We start from the raw sequence: 22381 nt of genomic DNA, 5'->3' as shown, positions 1-22381 counted from the left end.
AGCTTGATGGATGTCCAGCACACAATTCTTTGCAAGTCAGACGTTATTGGAATCGTCACTTCCAGGATAGGTGGATAGGTGTGCGGGCATATTAGACCCAAGAAACCAGACGAACACATCAAGCTCCACAACATATTTTAAGTATTCACAGCAGAAAGCATGGCCGTGATCGAAGCGTTGAAATATTACAGGCATAACTACCTACATAAGAGGAAGTCTAATTCTCCAAGCTCCTTGCCAATAACATCCTCTAGTAAACAAAATTATGAATTTACAAGAAAAGTTTAAAGAAAAAAGAAGTCAAAATTCACTTCATCTGAGCCAAAGTACATAATGTGAATATGCTTAACAATGAAGTAGACCTACTTGCGAAAGAAGCAGCATATAATAGGTATAAATCGAACGTTATAGTCACATGTGATATGCAACAAAAGCTAGAAGAAATTGGTAAAAGCAGTACGATCAGCCAAAACCAATGAAAGGGTGCTACTAGCCAACATACAACTTCTCATACAGCACTTGCCTTGGTATCAAAAAAGTAAAAGAAGCAATAAGATCTGTTTTTGTATAAGTAAGATGCGAGTTCGAATTAAGGACCCCCGGTGATGGAAACCATGTCATCATAGACTGCCCAAAACACACCACATATACTGAATTGTTATGCAAAGAGCTGCAAAAAGGCGGAGTGGAATTCCTTCAAAAATATAAAACATAAACATGGACAAAAAATAGAAGGATTTTAGACAATCTCTTTCTTTTGATAACGACATATTATAGTAGTGCACTGCAACATATATTATATAATGATACTGCTGATCCAACAACAGCAAAACAAAGAAAAAATTCAAAATTATTTTTTTTAGCTATTTTTCCAGTAGTAAGCAGTTTTTGTTTCATTAGAGAAAAGATTAGATGAAAATAGAATTCAACATCATTAATTTGAAAAATAAAATGGAGTCTCGACTCAGATGTCGTACTGTTTTCTGTATTGTTATACCAAATGATTACAGGGTAGAAATAATTTTCTTACTTAATCAAAATTTTTTCATACTATTTCGCTAGAATGTTCGTACAAACTAAAAGTATCGTTTGTTTCTTAGTCGTGATTTTAATTTAACATTTTAATCTGCTGCCCTTGTTGAAAAATAAAAATGTTTTTTTTTTAAAGTACATGAATACATTAACATCCTAAAGGAACGTAGGACCTGCAGTGCAATTAAAATTAATCCACCGTTTAAAATAAGTCTACCCAGCATTAATTCTCGTCGGCTTTTCATCTATCGTTTCATTAAGCGCGCTTGTGTTAAGCTTAATCTAAACTGCAAAAGTCGTTTTTTCGGTTTTTGCCCTAACATTTTTATTTGTTATTTAAAATTCCTTTTTAACAAACCACCCATTGCATATTTAAATAAAATTTTTTTGAAGTTTTGTAATATTCCGAAGTGATTCGGCCTAAGCTAGGAAAGCTTTGAATAATTTTCAGGTGGTCATCATGAATCCAAAACTTCCTCTTATCCATTTAAAATGAAGGAAAAACAACAGCATTAATCTTTAAACTATTGGTAGTTATTATCAGCGAACTGTTATGCAAATTAAAATGTATAAAAAAGAATTAATTATTTATATATTTTACTTACAGTGGTATTTGTGCTTGTCGTGCTGGTTCTATGGTGAGCTCTCGCTGCTGGCGAACTGGCGCAGCTGACAGCGAGCCTCGCCTCTGGTCCGGAGCCGTTTTTGTTGATTTCTAAGAAGTAATGGCTTGTTTCCAGATGAGTCTGGGCCCGTCTTTCCTCTAAGACGATTTTCCGGGCTGCCCTGAAGATTTTGTAGTAAACGAACATCATGACGGTGAGGGGTATGTAGAAGGAACCGAGAGTGGCGTAGATCTGATAGGCGAAGTCCTGGCAGACGAGACACTGAGGACCGGGACGCTCCTGGGTCTCTCCGTGCGTGTTGCCGAGAATGAGCAACGGCGGGAGGCTGATGCAGGCAGCGCCAAGCCAGACGAGAGAGACGCAGTATATCATCCGTCTGGGAGTCCTCTTAACCCCGTATTCCAAGGGCTTGGTTATCGCGTAGTACCTGTCGACACTGATCATGCAGAGGTTGAGGATGGACGCGGTGCAGGCGAGCACGTCGAAGGAGACCCAGAGGTCGCACATGAACGGCCCCAGGTTCCAGGTGCCCAACAGCTCGTACAGGAGGGCCATCGGCATGACGAGTATAGCGACGCAGAGGTCGGAGACGGCGAGCGATACGAGCAGGTAGTTGCACGGCCTCCGCAACTTCTTGACGAGACAGACCGCGACGCAGACAAGAATGTTACCGATGACGGTCACCACAATGACGATGAGCAGGATGAAACCGATGATTAAAGCCTGAGCCTGAGTGTATGGGGAGCTGGGTCCCGGGAACCACGTGTGCACTTCCGCCTTCGTCGTGTCGTTCGCCTCCATGGACCCAGCCCTGGCTCTCCACTCCTCAACCTTTGTCCATAACTCAACCACCCCACATCACTCTGGAACAAACATAAAAACAAGAATTATTTAATCGTTCTTTCAATGCTAAAGAAAAAGGAATAGAGAACAAGAAAATACAGGTAAAAAATATCAATATTATGAAAATTATTCTACTATCAAATTTTCTGAATATGTACTGAACAGAAATATCAAAGTCTATCGTATTTTTTTAAATTAGAGTTTTTATGATTCCTCGGCTTAATCCGGCTTCACGTTTAGAACACCAGTTTCTCTCATCAAGTTTCACAATAGTTTAAACAAATTTAATAGTTTCGTCGCTGTTTTAGTATCTGAATTGAATCAATTTTTGACAAAGGGGTTCATTAGTGGTTTTGAAAAAAAAAATTTTAGTAACAACTAAATTGTTAATAACAATAACTTCATTGGAATAGCTGTATCTAACTAACAAAATCATTAAACATTAAATTTGAATTGCTCCAAATTTTTAGAATTAATCGTTATTGCTGGTTTTCCTTCACTGTACACGATGAAAGATAGATTTTTAAATTCATTTTTTTTAAGGGAGTTCGCAATAGCAGAGGTGGCGGTGTAGTTGAAGAAAATGGCCACAGGCGCCCCAACACAGTTTGGGAGATTAAATAGTGCGCACGAATCTGGCAATATATTTGCTAATTAGGGTAGACTATAAAACAGTAATTAATTACACAGAAGGGCTTAACGTTCAACGACCAGTTAGTTGTCGTGAACGAGGAGTCAAACTTCATATTATAATCCATTAAAAAACTATGTGCTTTGCCGGGATTCGAACCCAGAACCAGCCAGTGTGGCTTACGAGTCGGACATGAGGATATGACAACAGTATTTTTGGCCGTTTGACGTCAATAAGATAGTATCTTGTTCGTGTCATAAACTATAAATAAGTATATAAGTAAACATACAGATGTAGCCCAAATTGTAGGCAGTACGCCGAAAGACTTCTGTAGAAAGCCTATAGTTGTTCAATTCGTTGTGTCGTTAAGATGCTTTTCAACTAGTCGAGACTCGCTTCATAGACAATTGCTTTTGCAACGTTTCTAGATATTATAACTATTTTATGTTCAGGATTGATTGGAGCGAGTTAAATAAAAATCTTGGGACGTGATCAGCTTTCTTGACCTAATAAACACATACCCAAACGTCATCTCCCACACAGACTTAAGTATTTTACGAATTTTCCAAATAGTTTCACCATTGCAGAACATTAATATAAATAAAAAGATAGTTCCTACTCACAGCAAGTTGTTTTCCAACGATACGGATTTCGAGTTTTTAGCTCATCATCAGGTTGTAGAACTCCTTCAAGCTGATGATGAGCTAAAAGCTCGAAATCCGGACGTTGCAAAACAACTTACTGTGAAGGATTGCACAATATTTTCTACTAATTTCTATTGATCGATAATAAATTAGGCCCAAATAATCCTGGAACATTCTTTTGTTGAGCAATTAACCAAGTTAATTTGGTTGTGTGCGGCTTTTTTAAATTTTATTTCCCATCCACCGCCCCGCCGTACCTGAGGGAGACCCCATACCGGCGGATCTCGGCCTCTAGACTGACTTATTTTCTTTATGGGGGAAAATGGAAGAATAACGCCTTCCTTATGCCTCACTCTAAACGAGGAGCACAAGGAAGGTTGGGGGTATATATATTTTTCCTCTCTGTATTACTTAAACTGACCTAATCTAATAGGTCTCCCCCTTGCTGGTTACTCCTTTTCGCACAGTAATATCATACAATCATAAAATTACAAAATTAAAATTATAAAAACTATATAAAATTACAAAACAATATAAATATACTAATTTAAGCAATAAAAAACAATCACAGTTTTAGGTACTATTTAACAATGTTAACTTATTTTTGAAGAAGTAACCAGCCCGGAATTATCTGTACTAAAGTTATTCACTTAAATATAACACAGTTTAATCACAGGTGGTTTAGAAAGTTTTTTTATCAGGTACTTGGTTTACTACCCGCTAGGATGCTCTGTGTAAGCTGTTTGAACACATGATACGTTTGCTCGCTTTTCAAAAGTTCCTTCAATTCTGGAGGCCATATATTCTGAAAACTGTGTCGCAGGTCCTGACGAAGTTGTACAAAGCTTGGGCAGAAGAATAGCTTGTGTCGTACATCTTCACGAACATTGCATAACTGACAGTTTGGGGTATTAGCTCTCTTGAATTTGTGCAGATAAACTGCAAAGTTTCCATGCCCCGTAAGCATTTGTGTGGACCAAAAATTTGGTTGCACCCAACTATGCTTTTTTCTTTCTTTAATGATGGGAAAGAACTCATAAGTAAGCCTGTCCTTGATACTACTTTCCCATCTGCTTTGCCAGGTGTCGGTTACCCATTCGTTCAGAAAAGTTTGGCGCTGGCTGTTGGGTGCATTTCTTAACCAATTCGCTTCATGTTCCTCTAAGCCGGGTAGACCTGGTAGCAATCCCTTCTTCAGCTCTCTCTTTGCATTATGGACTTTTATGACCAAGTCAATAGGGTTGCTATCATTAACACTTGGAGAGCGTGAGTGGAAGCCGTTCTGTTGTGTGCGGCCTGTTTGCTTGACTGATTTTTAAAATTTGTTCCGCTCCTTATGCACGAAAATATAAGTACGGAATAGTTATTTTAATATGTAATTTGAAATTATCTATCGATATTGTAAATAAAAAATTGATATAAACCATGTTGGATTACAAGCGAAAAGATTATAAGCAACTACCGTTATCTTATCTTCACTTAGGTACTTACAATTACGAATATATTATAAGCAAGTACTTGAACATAAAATGCAATGCATAAGGAACAATTGTTTTACTAAGAACAAACATAATATATTGGTGATATCTTATAACATGAAAGAATTAATGTTTTTGACTTTCACTTTCAATAAACACACCTAATATTTCTACTTTTATTGTTAGACAATATGGGTATTCACGATCTTTGTGTTAACCGTGTTAATTCCGTTAGGTCGTGTTAGATCGAGAAAAATTAATGACGTAGACTTGTAAGAATCGGCTAATTAACATTGCTCGATCTAACAGGGTAGGGCCAATGTTAGATGTTAAGTCGAAGATATAGTCACGTTGATAGCCGATAGGGCGTAGCTAACCAACATGGCAGCCATGAATTTAACAGCTGTTTTTCGTTTACATGTATTTTTATTCTTAAATACGCATTAATTAAATCAGACCAATACATTTCTTCTGTTAATTACTGGCCTGTCTTTATATTCTCTTTCATAATAAATACATCCTCTATCCTGTAAAGTAATAGTCTGTTAGGCGATAGGTATGTCGCCACGAATTAAAGCGTGTCATTTGTTAGTACTTTTCGAGTTGATTAATTTTCGTTGTTTACTAACTTCTGGCATCTTACAATTTAACACAAAACAAAACCATAACAAACAACAACAAGCCTTCAAGGACTGCTATAGCTTTATTTGCGGTTCTAACAGTCGCCACGCGCAGCATTGCGGAAGAATTAACGTTTAACTTTGTAAGAAAAGAAGGGGCGTTCATGATCTTACTAGACATTTCTCTATTCGAATTTACACGAGTTAACATCTTACAAACATCGTGAATACCCTACTAAATCACTTGCTTAGTTATAGGTTAGATTTAAATTAAGACAATTCAGAAGAAATTGCTTTTTATTTTGGCAATTTTATTTTATGCTATTCATGATTTTTTATTTTAACGGAAAAATGCTATAACAATATTATAATATAAATTTATTTTTAAAACGTGAATTAAGACAGACGGAATTTAGGATTACTGTGAATATTTTCTTTACATATTATTTTTAATATTTCTATATTTATATTTTTCTGACTGAAGAATTTAATGGCCAATTGGAAAAGACGAGATAGGAAAGTCATATTTTTCAGATTTTGAATCGTAGAGAGGTATAAGTCAACCGTCCAGAACATTCTGAAGTAAAGAGATTCGTTCCGATTATTAATTCATAACCAGTAAATTCGTTAAAATTCTGCCAGTTCATTTCCATGTTATTTACTTCCAGGTGTAGGCTGGGTCGGACGTTCAACTTGATTAAAGTACGGGCATATAACACAGTGCCTTTAAATCTGTTCCGTTTAATTAAAATGGACCTGATACGAAAAAGTCCTAAGGGCGTTTAGCTTAGGTGGATGTCCCTCGACCATTGGTGTCGTCGGAGGCTGGAAATTCACAATACCCGAGAGACGGTCGGCCGGCCCGAACGTGGTTAATGATGTATGGGGGTAGGGGCTCCCGAGGGATACCCACCCGGATTTGTCTGTACACAAACGTCTCTCCAACTGTTACAATGGACCTTTTATCCTTTCTCCTAATTCGACGGCACGGCTTTTTTTTATCCAGCCGATGGTCCAGTGCCCCATCAGAGTTGGACGACGCCCGAAGGAGAAAGTCGGAGTACAATTAGACCAAGTTTTGTATGATGCACTAATGGGATTCTCATCGACCTGCTCCCCATTTCCATGCCGTGTAAAGAAAAACTCCGCTCTTATTGCAGTGAAATGTGCAAAAGAAAAGTCGTTTGTTAATTGCTTTTGATCGACTTTAACTTAAATGCTTTTCTTGCCCCAAGGTTCTTTTTCGAGTTTTGTTGTCTTCTAATTAGGTCAGTATTTTTGGATACATCTACCTTTTCTTTTTAAAAAATCCTTAAAACTTTCGAGCTCGTTTTGTATGCCACAACACTCTGAATAAAGTACAAATAGTCTATGTTTTAATTGGTCCTATTGCCAAACCAGAGCAATTATTCGGCGATTTATAATTTTATGTATTTTATACATCACATAAAATGATAAATCACTATACAAGGAGATTATTTTTCTACGGTATTTAACGGACAATTTTATAAAGTAATTTCATGAATGGCACTTCACAATTTCTAACCGAATGAGAAAAATTTAGTCTCCAATAGGAATAGCTAATTTGTATTCGTAATTTAACACTTAGTATTTATTAACAATACAATTATATATATTTATTTATTTTTATAGTAATTGTTACTTTTAAGCCATTTCATTTGATTTCTTTGTGGTACATAAATAGAAATTTCTCATCCTTACATTCATTTCAAATGAAGATGAATATGGCTCTTAACCTAACAGTCCCTGCTCTGAAACTAAGCCACCCTCAATTTCATATAGAAAATAAGCAAAAAGTTGTAAATATGCTCAAGAGTCATGAGTACCCCATGCCTTTGATCAACAGGCTATTGAATCAATGCATGGGACCTAACACAAATCCAAACCATATCCCTTTGGAGAAGAAAATTTCACATATTATTTTTATAGGTAATGCCTCTAAAAAGTTGAAACGGTTATTGGAATCGAACTGTGATAATGTAAAAGTAGTGTATAAGTTTAAGAATTGGAAAGGACTTGTTTACTAAATTAAAAAGTAAAGATTTTTTGTTAAAAGATTGTGGTGCGATTGACCAATTAAATTTTTTCAATTAAATAATCATTATGAAAGGTATTGGCTGAGATAAAATAGCCAGTGCCACGAGCGGGATTCGAACCCACGATCTTCGGCTAGATACGCCGCTGCTCTACCACTTGAGCTATTGTGACCTCGATCCACTCAGACACTAACTTCCCATCTCAACCCCAAACTTTCGAATTTTCCCTCCTTTTTGCCATTATTCAAATGTCATGTAATCTATTTGATTCTCGGCGCAAATGAAATGGCCACGGAGAACTTTCGTGAAGATATATTTCAGTCTAATTATTAAATCCATTAGAGTTCGTGGTCCGATTGACCAGATAACTTTTTTCAATTAATTAATCTTTGTGAAAGTATTGGTTGAGATAAAAAAGTCGGCGACACGAGCGGGATTTTACTTGTCGCCGAGAATCGAATTGATTACACGACATTTGAAAAAGGCAAAAGGAGAAAAAATTCAAATGGTGACGTTGAGATGTGACGTTAGCGTCCGAGTGGATCGAAGTCATAGTCATCATAATGATTAATTAATTGAAAACAGTTATTCATTGTGTTATGAGTAAAGATTGTCCTATTGTCTACTACGGTCAAACTGAACAGTATCGTGGGGAACGTATGAGACAACATAAATATGATGTGGACGCTACCGATAGACCAGGCACGGCTCTATCTAAACATAGCCAACAACATAACCGTACATTTGATGTCGACAATATTAAGGTTGTAGAAACTGTAAGTAACTTTAATAGACGGTTGTTGAAAGAAATGGTCCATGTATATGGAGACAATAATACTTGTAACTTAAAAACAGACCTTAACAATTTAAGCGTTATTTATAGTGGACGCCCCGTCCGTGGCCGCAACGGTTTAGGCGTTGTCAACGCGCTCATCACTGTAAGGTAAAGGTCCTGGGTTCGAATCCAGCATTCAAACCCGATATACTTACAATTTTTTAATTGTTTTAATTTGGCTTTTATTCAAAAACACCGTCATCCCGAGTTGAGAACCCTGGTAGAAAAAAAAAAAAGGAAGAGGGATGGGGTGATGCAACAAGAATATTACCTTCCCCGTTAAAACTCATCGGGCCATGCTTATATATAATTAAATTCACTAATTTCGTGGTCCACTTGACCAATTAATATATTACAATTAATTAAGGTTTTCAGTTGAGATAAAAAAGTCAATGGCACGAGCGGGCTTCGAACCCACGATCTTCGGCTTGATACGCCGCTGCTCTACCACTTGAGCTATGGCAAAAAGAAGGGAAAATTCAAAAGTGTGGTTGAGATGGGAAGTTGGTGTCCGAGTGGATCGAGGTCACGATAGCTCAAGTGGTAGAGCAGCGGCGTATCAAGCCAAAGCTCGTGGGTTCGAAGCCCGCTCGTGCCATTGACTTTTTTATCTCAACTTAAAACATTAATAAATTGTCTTATATATAATTTTTATTAAATTATTTATTTATCTATTTCCACATAGAAGAGCAACTGTATAAAGAAAATGTATGTACAATTTAATAAGAATTTGACTAAAGTACCTCAACGAGCCTCCTTTGTTTACACTTCTGACTGAGTAAGTCCAAAAATAAAGATTGGAAAATTGTATATATTTTTAAAAAAGAGATGTGAATGAAATATATATTTATTCAATGGTAGAGCCCTGAAGAAGGCTTAATAAAAGCCGAAAGCTTGGTAAAATACAACAGTATTCATTTTGGACCACATCCCTGATCCTCAAACGAAACATCGTCATAAATAGAAAGATAAATCAAAGAAAATCTTAAGTAACAAAATATTGAAAAGATGCTAATATTCTAAAGATATTTGACTAAAACAAATATTCATATTATTTATTAGAAAGCAGCCTTTTATTTAGTACAAATCCACCTTCACAACATTATCGCAATTGTGACAGACTAATTATTGTAGATTGCTATCAGTATTGAAATAATGGCCCGTAATTAATCTGATAGGATTTGACATTTTGCTTTGTAACTATTTTTATTAATTTTCAATGAATATTATCAGCATTATATACAAAAAATAAAAAATCAATTACCACAATTTATATGTAAATTCCTTTTTGACGTCCTTACAGTCTGGTAGAGAATTTCATAATAACGATTAATTATTCAGAAATCGTGAGATGCGTTCTGGTGTGATGTAGGTTTCAGAAAACCATTTTCTTTATCGTGCCAACGTTTCGATCTTTATTGAGATCATCTTCAGGGCTCAAAGTGTTTGTCTTTTGGGTAATTATGCCATTCTTGCGTGTCGTGTTGAGAGTCGTGAGTAACGATTAATAATAACCAATTAAATTTTTTCTAATTAAATTAACAATTTAATTATGAACGCTGTTTCGCTTTAAATAGGTCGTTACCAATAGTTTTGGTCTGCACAGTGAAATTACAGATCCTTCTAGATCACACAGAAAAATTTAAAAGATCTAGATCACAACGAATAACTCACCTTACATTCTGATTGAGGAAAAAACACGTGAGACGAGTTATTTTCAATAAACTTAAAAGATTGAAATTATAAGTAGGATGAAGTATGAAGTTGAAAAGTGGTTTACGTGAATTTTACTGAAGATTGTGATATTGTATGTATTGTACGGGATATATATTTTATACAATGTTCAGGTATATTGTATAAAACAATACATTTCATGGCCTCTGAGCAAAAGAGTGTTTTACTGGTACGTACTTTTAGGTGTGCACAGCGCTTTACTTTTATCAGATGCCAATTTGTTTGGAATATGCTCAGCTTCTCTATAACCCAGTTCCCTTCTTTTATGGCAGCATGAAATTTGTTCCGGTCTTTCCGACAACAAAAAATGAACCCCAGAAGCCGTTGTACCCTTCGTTCGTGCATATAACGTAATAGCAATTCTTTTCGTTATTTTATGACACGCGATGGCAAAATTTAATAAACGGTCGTTTCAAAAGGTTAGATTCAATTATTTCATATTACGTGTTTCTTAATCAAGAAATGTCTGAAACGGCGTGAGCCTGAATTTGACTAGCCTCTACGGGGTTAATTAACAATTACCCCAACAGCAAAGTGAACACGCCCGCCCAAGCAACATCACGGATTTTTAGCATGCTGATAACCATTTATTCACAAATTTTATCATATGTACATTATAATATACTTCGGAGGATCCGAATCAAAGAAGAGGTTTTAATCACCTCACTAAGCCTAGGCCACGCGAGTTTGACAAAAGTCACTTTTTGGGGTCCAAGCTCGCGAATGTGTCCGGCAGGTAGACAAAGATTGCTCGGTGCGTCCTACTGTATTGAAGGGTGCCATTCCCTGGTTACATTTAAAGAGCAAGTAGGAATATCCAAGAATTTTTTTTAAGCACAGCAAGTCTTTAAGCCACCGTTTCGATTTTTGGAAGAAACGGAGCAGTTGTATTGTATATAGTAGTTGATAGATAACTCTTCCTGTGGTTCTTAAGCCGGGAACGCACTTAACCAATGTAACGCTATGCGACGCTACCCGACGCAAATACAAAGTCCAATTATCCATAAGATTTTATTGCCCCCGTGCACATCTGCCCGATGCTATGCTACGATACCCTACTCTACGCTATGCGATCCCCGCTGTCCAGATTTCCGTCGGGTCGCATCGAGTACAATGGAAGACAAAAGAACCACACTCATACTTTATTCAACCTACACGTGTTATTGCCGTAATATTAATTACAACACATTTATTTTAATAGAGACCAAATTAACCGTGATCAAAAATTCATTAGTTTTTATTTAAAAAAATTAATTTTAATGATTTGGAAGAAAATTGATCAAAACACCGGAATACCATTTTTCGATATAATGAATTTAACTAACGATTTATTACACGGTTTTTACCTAACCTAATTAAATAAATAGGTAAATAAATTTACCTAACAATTTATTGGATGGTTTTGCTTATAAAATTACACCATTTTCATCGAGTAGCTTCAGAACAGGACACTCATATTTTTTGTGGTTTATTTAAAACTAACTATATGTAACTTTTTCTTTATATTAATTACATCTACAACTTCCCTATTTTAATGTAAACCAAATTAAAGAGATCAAAAATTTATAAATTTTTATAAAAATTATTTAATTATGATGGTTGGGCAAAATTTATGAAAACCCGGGATTACTTTATTTAAAACAATTGTTTAACAAAAAATTTATTACATGGTTTTGCTCAAAATAGTGCGCTAAGAACAAAAGAGGCGTTGCGATTGTGATAGTGATTATTGTGATACACGCTGTGCGACTGTACGTGCGCTTAACTTCGCATAGATGTGCACACCCTACCAAAGGCGTCGGGTAGCATGGGGTAGTGTCGCATGGCGTTGCGTCCTAAGTCTATATTGAGAATGAATGTATTGATTAGCGTGATATGTACCGTGAGAGGGCCGATGGTGGAATATTGTGTATCCCATCGACCCTTAATTAAATTATTTACATAACAAGTTAACAGCATGATGGAGTAATAAAACAAGTACTCCACCTCCTAACTGAGTGTTATGAATATAGAAAATAATGAGTGAGTGAGAGTGTGAATGGAATCGGGTTGATAAACTCATTGCGTTGTGGGCCAGAATGGATAGCCCCGGGAGCCCAACTTCGATGAGTGAACGGATAAGACAGGTCTAACCCGATTCACGAGGCATGTCGATAATTTACTCTAAATTACAACAGCTGGAATAGCCGGTGAACTGCGAGAAGTGATAGACTCAATAAATGTGTATGTTTGTATATAAATTTTCGGATTTGAGCTTATATAAATTAGATATCATTAAGTTATACAATGGAAAACAAAATATTTGAGAATAGTTTTAAAATTTCACAAAAAATCTAAAATATATTAAAAAAATAGAATGCAAATTTTTTTTAATACTTGCACCATTATGATATGTAATCAATTAATGAATAAATTAATAGTTATATTAATATACAATAACGATAGAGAAATTGAAACGCCGCATTTGGTAAAAATATTGAGATGTCGGCCTAGAAAAAGATGGAAAGGCGATATCGTACTGGGCTGGAGGGACGAAAAATAAAGAGAGAAAAATGAAAAGCAATGTGAGCGGCCGAGGCAGTATAGAGGCTGGTTTTATAATAAAGCCTTTGCATAAACATGCCCTTTTTATACAACATTTACCTCGAAAATTTTTATTATAACGGATCATAAAAACTGAAGAAAATATAGCAGTGTTCAGTAAATAAATATAAACTAAACTGATTCACATGTTACGTTAATTGGATGAAAACGATGGTACTACTCACAAAATGTTTTTCGCAATCCCGATTTTCCGGCTTCAAATGCTCGTCAGACTAAATAAATATTTACGAGTACGTTTTCCAGCGTAAATTGTAGAGCGTGTCTTAAGTTGAAATTGACGTGACGTGCCTGATCGGAAATAATGATAACTGCAAAACCAGTTTGTGAGTAAAATCACCTTTTTTATTAATGATTCATATTCTCACTCCACTTTAACTATTTCTATTTACTTTCCGCTAACACTCAAAAACTGAACACAAGACTAAACCCATTAGAGTTCGTGGTCCGATTGATCAAAACACTTTTTCAATTAATTAATCTTTATGTAAGGTATTGGGTGAGATAAAAATGTCAGTGTCACGAGCGGGATTCGAACCAACGACCTTCGGCTAAATACGCCTCCGCTCCACCACTTGAGCTATTTATCTCAACCAATACCGTCCATAAAGATTAATTAATTGAAAAAGTAATTTGGTCAATCGGACCACAAACTTTAATGAATAAATAAAATGAAGTATATCTTCACTAAAGCTCTCCGTGGCGATTTCATTTGTCGCCGAGAATCGAATAGATTATACGACATTTGAAAAATGGCAAAAAGGAGGGAAAATTCGAAAGATCGGCTTGAGATGGGACGTTAGTGTCAGAGTGGATCGAAGTAAGATCGATAGCTCAAGTGGTAGAGCAGCGGCGTGTTTAGCCGAAGATCGTGGGTTCGAATCCCGCTCGTGACACTAACTTTTTTATCTCAACTAAAAATCTTAATTAATTGAATGATATTAAATGGTCAAGCGGAATACGAAAAATATTGAATTTTTTTACATTTAGCAAAAAGAGGGAAAATTCGAAAAGTTGTACGTTGAGATGGAGAGTTGGTATCCGAGAGGGTCGGAGTCACGATAGCTCAAGGGGTTAGAGCAGCGGCGTATTTAGCTGCAAGTCGTGAGTTCGAATCCCGCTCGTGACACTGACTTTTTTATCTCAACCAATACCTTACATAAAGATTAATTAATTGAAAAAAGACTAAACATTCCCGAAAATTCATGCGTCAATTCACCTTGATTCGTTTCTGTTAAAGAAGAAGAGTTTTTGTATTAATTTCATATATAAATAAATACTGCAAATAAATATCTCAACTGTGAATGTGTTTAGAGAAAAGAAGTGCATGAAATTGAAGTAAGTTAAAAGTGCTGTGAATAAAGCTTATTTACTTATTTGAAAATGAAAACTCCTTGTCGGCCCATTTGAAGCCCTCATCTCTTGTGTGTTAAAGGAGAAGCGGGTTTTTTCCCTTTTTCCGGCTCACTCAACATACAGATGGCCTATGGATCGCGCTCAGGGTATCTGACTAGCACGAAAATATTTTTATTCTGCCTGAATACAACAAAGCGCTGATTTAACCCACTTTCTTTGGATCGAGAACGGATTTAAAAAGTCGATTTAGTATAAAAGTCGGGTTGGTAATATTATTATAACTTGAGGGACAGATCGCGTGATAACTGTGCCACAGGGATAATCTTCGCTGAAGTAAGCCTTCTACCGATTGATTGGTAAAGTCATCATTTACCATCAACCACCATAAAAATACTCCCGAATAATTTAATTAATTATTTTTCATATTTAACTTTAAAAAAAGAGAAAAAGAGGAGAACGTTCCAAAAAAATGTGTTTTGTTGTCTCATTTTAGAAGTCTTTAAATTTTATACTTTTATATATTATATTTAATTACAAATACGTGAAAATTGGCTATAATAAATCATAAATATTTACGTACATTTTCTTACAAAATAAATCATCTTAAGCTGAGTCTTGTTAATGAAATGAGGATTGAGTAGTACAATTGACTTTATGCTGGGTCAGATTAAAATATTAGAATATGCTTTGAGGTTGTTGATGAAATGTTATACAAATACGAGGAAAAGAAAGACTGTTTAGGGCTGTTCTTAGACACTGAAAAGGCATTCGACAAAGTGAGGCACCCAGGCCTATTAATAAAACCTAAATAAAAGCCTATTCACTGTCTTTTGGAATTAAATAGGGAATATCTCAAGGGGGCTTTTTCTCTACCTTCTCTTTTCAAGCCATTTCGCAACAAACACGCTTTTAAAAACATCTCACGTACTTGGTCGATGATGCCGTCATACTGTCAAAACATGACACCGGTAAAGAAGCCCATTCTGGGCTACAGGAATTCGCGAAAAGCGTCAGCAACTGGTGTAAAATATGGAGAGTAATAGTGAACCTAATGAAGTCACAGGAAGTCCACTTCATATACTGTCGCCTTGTGTGGAATGGAAATTTTGTTGCAAAGAGAACCAATAACATCTACAATATTGGTACCTACACCTGGACCAAAAGCTAAAATTACATATTAAAAGCATTGTCACAAGGAGTCGGTATCGAGTGTACCACTGAAAAATCTCCTTGGCAGTGAAACCATCACCCGTCATGTGAAGCGACTCATTTATCTAATGGCCACAATGCATATTTGGCAATACGGTTGCACGATTGGTCATCGGTATCTGATTGACAAATTAAAACGATGGAAACCATTCACTATACTCCTGATAATAACAAATGCTCCGTGGTATGGAACCAAACTATCGGGAAAGAATTTGACATGCCTAAAGCTAAAAGGGTGATCAAGGACCTGTAGTCGAAACCATTGGTCCATCAAGGGGCAATCCAACCAACTGATGCTAGAAATTGCCTAGAGCCAATAAATTCGAAGATCACAGTCACTTGAAAAGGAAGAGACTCTTCGACGTTGTGCCATCCTCGTATCTAATAGTGTTAAATTAATTATTGCAAGTTAATTTTACCAAATTTATTAATAATCTTATTAAGTGAGGAACGCCTCAGGGCCTATTTCTTAATTCATGTTTCAAGTCATGTTTTATATTTAGTATACGATTACAATTGTAATATGCTTTGCTCAATAAAGTTTAAAAAGACGAAGAAAAAAAATATGATTTGGGTTCGTGAAATATCAATATTGAACAAAGATTTGTGTTGTTTATGAAAATAAAACTGCTTTGTGTATTTATATGCCCTTCAGCCCACGCGCTGTTTCAATTTATAAACAAGAGCCGAAATACCACATTGGAGAGACTAGTTTAATTTACGCCGTTTTTGCCAGTCGGGCCAATCCTAAGAAATTATCCTCTTGGACAATTAAATTATTCTATTTTGCTTGATTTAAGGCGGTCTAACAGATTTTTATCATCTCTTTACAACGAGTGTACATTGTAACTGCATTTTTTCTCAATGAAGAACGAAGAACATGGGATTCAATGACAGATTTCAACTACACATGTACAGCAAGCAAAGAATATTCTGAAGGACATCGCCAACAATGAGGAGAAACTTTTTCTGAGGGGCGTCGGTGGCCGCAACAGTTTAGGTGTGGACACGGCGCTCATCACTGTAAGGAAAAGGTCCCTGGTTCGAATACAGCCGCCCTGCATTCGAACCCGACATACTTACAAATGGTTTTTTTTTCAAAAACACCGCCACCCCGATAGTTGATATGGCCTCTGCTGTTGCAAACCTTCATAAAAAAAACTGGCATCGGCTCAGAGAATTTTTTTGTTGAAATGCAGGCAACACATGGCCCTAAAGATCTGAATAAAGATCGAAATGTTGGCGCGATAAAGAAAATGTTTTTCGAAAACATACGTCATAACAGACCGCATCTCACGACCTCCATAGAATAGTAATAATAATAATAACTAATTATTATATAAGGAATAATTAATTAATTTATTCACATGGGGCTAAAAAATAATTGATATGATTTACTAATTTTCAATTTTAAACAATGAGAAGGTAATATAATAACACTTTGCACAGTAATGTAAATTTTATGTGTTTACATCTTTTATGTAAGAGAAATATAACATTGGTTGAAATTAAAAAATTCGAAAGATAGATAACAAAAATTATTTGGTACTTTTTGTGTGTCGTTAACTAAATCTGCATGTTGTACACATTAATACGTGTTGGTCAAGTGCCTTTTTTATCCGAACTTCGTCCTGGTTGGTTTTATTTTCCAGAAAAAAGGAGTTTACTCTAATAATCTCACTTCTTTGTATGAACACCGCCCGAGAGATAATCCGCCCAACCCCTGCCCGGTCATGTTCAAGTGTTACCAGTCCTATTCTGTCCGTTGAAAAAGTAACATCGCTTCTTTTATATCGCAGCGCAGTTTTCAATAACCGCCTTGGACCACCGGTTCTTTTTTGATAACCTTATTTGGAAGGACATCCACGCAGCAACTTATTTCGCCGAAAGAAGTAAGTGGGTCTTCCTACCTAATACTTAGTCTTCTTCTCCGCCTCTTGGCTCCTTCGCTTTCCTGCCCACATAAAGACTCCCGAAAACTGTACATCAGGGTATGCTTTCTTTTGGTTTTCTAATTTTTATTGGATTGCTGCCCAAATGAGTTTATTATCCGACATTTGAAAAATGTCAAAAAGGAGGGAAAATTCGAAAGATAGGTGAGATGCGAAGTGGATCGAAGTCACGATAGCTCAAGTGGTAGAGTAGCGGTGTATTTAATCGAAGGTCATGTGTTCGAATCCTGCTGATGACCCTAACTTTTTCATTTCAATCAATACATTACATAGGGGACCGCGGTAGCCGAGTGGTTAGCGTGAGAGACTCTCGGCTCATAGACGCCGCGGTCGTAGGTTCGATTCCCACCGTCGCCTCTGGCCCTTTTTTCACGATAACCCCCCCCCCCACAAATATGAACACGCATATAAGAATTCGTCACCATGGTTAATATGCCTAGATCATAAGGCAAAAAAAAAAGATACATTACATAAAGATTAATTAATTTAAAAAAGTTATTTGGTCAATCGGGCACGGAATATAATGGATTTTTTAATTCCGTTTACCACCTCCCTAATAAATCGGGTGGTCCACCGTGTTCAATCGTACACGCCCTACATCCATCTTTGCCAATTATATAGCCGGTGATGGATAAAACAAGGGATTTATGAATAATTATTTATACAAGAACACGCCCGAAGACCTTCAAAGAGAAAAGAAATGTGGAGCAGAAGAGAATTTCAAGATCTGAATCATCTTACATAAAGAGGGAAGAGTGCAACAAGCTCGCTCATTAAAACCATGTTCAGCAACGATGTTCTCTCAACCAACAGGCTAATCAGTCCTTTCAACCACAGATTTAAAGAAAATGTTGTTTATTAACTTCATGTACTTTTGTAATAAAATTCATTACGTTTGTTTTAACAGTGAAGTTATACTAGCAATAAACTTTTGTTTGAAGCGAAAGCGATGGATTTTTGTTGGTTATCCGGTTTTAAATAGATATACCACAAATTGTAAATATTGAGGAAATAGAAGTTGAAAATAACTTCATTTTTGTGAGACTCAAGTGGGAGGATTATGGTTCTTTCAGGGACAAGCGAGGTACATCAATAACCTTTTTTTCATGCCTTTATCTCCGCCGTCCGGTTTGTTGTCGTTTCCGCAGTTTTTGCCTGTGCAGGGCTAAAATTAAAACAAAAATAAATTTACGATGTGATCTCCCTGAGGAAATCTTTCAACGTTGAGGTGTATGAGTTTTGAGGAACGTTGAAAACAGTTTGACGGATGACCTGCGGCCTTTACGAGCCCGTTGGGACAGAGGTCGAGAAGATTTTAACCAGTTTCGATCGAGGTATGCAGAATGTCCTGTGTTAAATTATTAGTCCAGATTAGAAAACCAGTTATATAAAGTGATGTTTTTTTTAGAGTAAATCAGTATCAAAAAGCGTCGAGAAAGTTAATTTTAATAAGAGTGCGAAATTGTAAAATAATTAGATATACCTGTTCGAAAGGTTGTGATGATTCGATCAAATTCGATCAAAATATGTCGCGAGATTGAATGACATACATATAGCAGGAGTTAAGGTCAGTCTTAAATAAAAGAGATAAAAAAGTATCAAATAAAGAAATGGGAGGAATGAGAGAAGAGAAAATGAAAACTTTCAAAAACAAGTTTTTGAGCTCTTCGATGGAAGTTCATCGACGGAAGGAAAAAGGTACAGAGCAACTGTAGATTCCACCCTTTTTCATTCCAATTTCTATCCCTTTCGGTTTATCTTTCACCTGTTAAAAGAATGTCTCGCTGGAATTCACTCTAACTCTAAAGTAATCTTAAACTTCTTATATTTATCTTTTAAACGTTTGACAGTTTTTCGACGAGCTTCTTCCTTAATTTGTTTTTACAACGGACGAAGTGCCAAGTGTGTTTGTAAAATAAACGCTATCCAACAAGCGTTTTAGTAATAAAGTTTATAAAAAAGATGTGTATCGATTACCGACTGATCACTATAAGGCACTCAGTGCACTCAAAATATTTTTTTTCTTCAAAAACACTGCGTACAGCTAAATATCTGGGAATGATCTTAGATGCCAAACTGAGATGGAAAGTACATAATGGAATTTGATAATTAAGTATTAAAATAAAAATTATGACGTTGAAAGTCTTGTCGTAGTAATCGTTACACGTCTCGATCTCTTAATAATTGTTACTATACTCAATTTCATATAATAACCTTAATAAATACAAAAAACTAGGTAATTGCCTTATTTAATAAAGATAATTATTATAATAATAATTATAATACACATAATCATAATTATTATGATTATATTACATTATGTTTATATTATATATAATCGACATAATCAACGCTGTAATTTTCAAAAGTTAATATAAAACATACGACAAACATCTTGACATTAATCAACTGTCACTACTCATCTATCATTATGATTATAGAATTGTGCCACAAAATATTTTTTTTTTATAAGTAAATAATAAAAGATTTTGTGAGGCCGAAGCGTTAGAGGATCATTCTCTTACATTTGTCATGCTAGAGGTTCCAGGTTTGAATCTACGTAACTTCCACGAAAAAGATATTGAACAGCATGGCTCATCTTCCGCTTCGGTAGGAGGAAGAAGTAGACAAATCTATTACTCGGCATTGTGCCAGTCGGTCCTTTTGTACGCGGCCCCTGCGTGGGTGCGAATAGTACGGGCAATTGACTGGGCAATAGCCTTGAGTGCCCAGAGAACGGCGTTACTAGCTATAACACAGGCTTACCGGACGACTTCAACGGATGCACTTCAGGTCATAGCCGGAAGGCCACCGCTTGATTTAAGGCAAGGGCTGTGTCCGCCGCCTGGGAACTGGCAAACGGGCATCAGCCGATTATCCCCATAACTAATGCACGAGATGCGAACATATGGATGCGTGAGGAGTGGCTGCGCCGGTGGGATATGTCAACCAAGGGCAGGTACACATACAAAATCTTCCCGAGCGTGCAAAGGAGAGTCGAGGCAAAGCACGTCCATGTGGATCACTACATGGCGCAGCTTTTGACAGACATGGCGATTTTTCGGAAAAACTGTACAAATTCGGCCTGAAATCTAGCCCATTGTGCCCCTGCGGGAATCAGGAGACAGCTGAGCATGTTGCCCTATCGCGCGAAATGTACAGCATCCCTCGTATCAGATGGCTGTTTGAAACAAATAGCGAGGTGGCTAACGTAAACTCACTGCAAGATATCATCGCTAGTCCAGATGGTTATAAGGCCACCCAAAGATTCTGGAAGGCCGTAATGCGGCAAAAAGGCTGGCCCGCCTAACGAGCAGTGCCGCCAAAGCACTATGAATATAGCTTACCATAGCTTAATAAGCTAGTCACATGGCTCTTCCCCCATGTCCCAGCCGGACGCCTTCGCGGGGCCCATCCTGGGAGCGCCATTTATTGGCGCCGCTAAGTTCCGGCGGTGGAATGTGAGCTACGACCACTAGGCAGAGGAAGCCAAACCGTCACCTGCAAAGCTCTTCTAAGGGCCCAGAAGCGGGACACGTGTAGAGAAGACATAGTGGTTCATCTTCCGCTGGTATGGTAGTACAATACAATGATAAGCCCTTCTGCATATAATAAAATAATACGTGTGAAATTTGCTTGTCAGGCACAGTGAATATAAAAAATATTAGCATATTTTTTATTATAATAAATGATTTATAATGGAAAACATAATTCTAAAACAGCTCCTGGAGCCAAACATCGCCAGGGCGGAAAGACCTTCATGGCGACGTGAAATGAGTTTCGATTTGCTCAATCACCTTGCCTTCAGCCAATTTACTGAACTTTTCTTTCAAAATTTGGTACCGCTTTGGGCCAATACGGTAACATACTCGGAAATGCCGCGCGTCTAGATTTGTATTGGGAAGTAATTTAATGTTATATCTTATAACATTTGTTAATCCGAGCTTGTCCGTGAGTGTGCCTTTGAACCTACTTTTCAAGTGAGTCAGCAACTCCTCGGGGCTACTAATAGGATTTAGTAATAATTTATCCGCATTGGAGGAAAGGGCCACGCGACTAGAGGGGCGAAATTTAAAGTATATTATATTTTCTGACGGGTCTATAATCATGTGCAACTTTGCTACAAAATCCAATCCTAGAATTATGTCCGACGTTAAATTTTTCAGGGTATAAAATACATGTGCCCACGACTCCGCACTGCCTTACACCGAGGTAGGTAATGATCGCCGCTTGCAGGCAAATATAGCCAACTATTACGGACGGAATCATAAGCATGGTTCTGCATGTACAATGCTATGCTTATATAATTCAAATAAAGGTTATAAGGCAAAAGTGATATTTTTGAAGACTAATAAATTTGTTTAGTTAATGAAAAGACCAACCTATGTACTTCCGTGAAAGCCATAATTAGATTGGCCAATTAAGGTTGGTTTATATCCCTCGTTGCTGCCCAAAATACGAATTTTTTTAATGAAGGAAAAGAAAAATACTACCGTTTTGAAATAAATACAATGATACACTTCCGCATGACACGAAATCATTGCGGGTTTAGTATGTTGATCATCCTAATCTCACCTATTTCACTATTCTGGATTCATTAAAAACAATAATACAAACATAAATATTTAAAATTTTCTGTATTCTATTTATTTTTGTGATCTTAATAATACGTTCCATTTATTTATAATAATTAAATAATATGTTCTTTTGTAGAAACATTTATTAGCTGCCTTCTCATAATAACGTTAATTTAGTTAATTGTA

The 22381-nt window shown here is 36.5% G+C and overlaps 1 protein-coding gene across 1 annotated transcript in view; it reads right to left on the bottom strand.

The window, feature by feature from the left end:
• Positions 1-1556: 1556 nt before the first annotated feature.
• Positions 1557-22381, bottom strand: part of LOC106666420 (5-hydroxytryptamine receptor 1-like) — a 143989-nt gene continuing 123164 nt past the window's right edge. Inside the window, exons 2-3 of the mRNA XM_024230251.1 lie at positions 1638-2521; positions 1557-1580 (exon numbers count right to left, since the gene is read on the bottom strand). Of these exons, the coding sequence (XP_024086019.1) occupies positions 1557-1580; positions 1638-2459 (846 nt within the window). The 5' untranslated portion in view covers positions 2460-2521. The remainder of the gene's footprint in view (positions 1581-1637; positions 2522-22381) is intronic.

Source organism: Cimex lectularius, unplaced genomic scaffold, assembly GCF_000648675.2.
Source record: "Cimex lectularius strain Harlan isolate CLEC.00 unplaced genomic scaffold, Clec_2.1 scaffold2, whole genome shotgun sequence".
NCBI classification, from domain to species: domain Eukaryota; kingdom Metazoa; phylum Arthropoda; class Insecta; order Hemiptera; family Cimicidae; genus Cimex; species Cimex lectularius.
The sequence above is the reverse complement of the archived record's forward strand: the minus strand, read 5'-3'. Positions and strand labels throughout refer to the sequence as shown.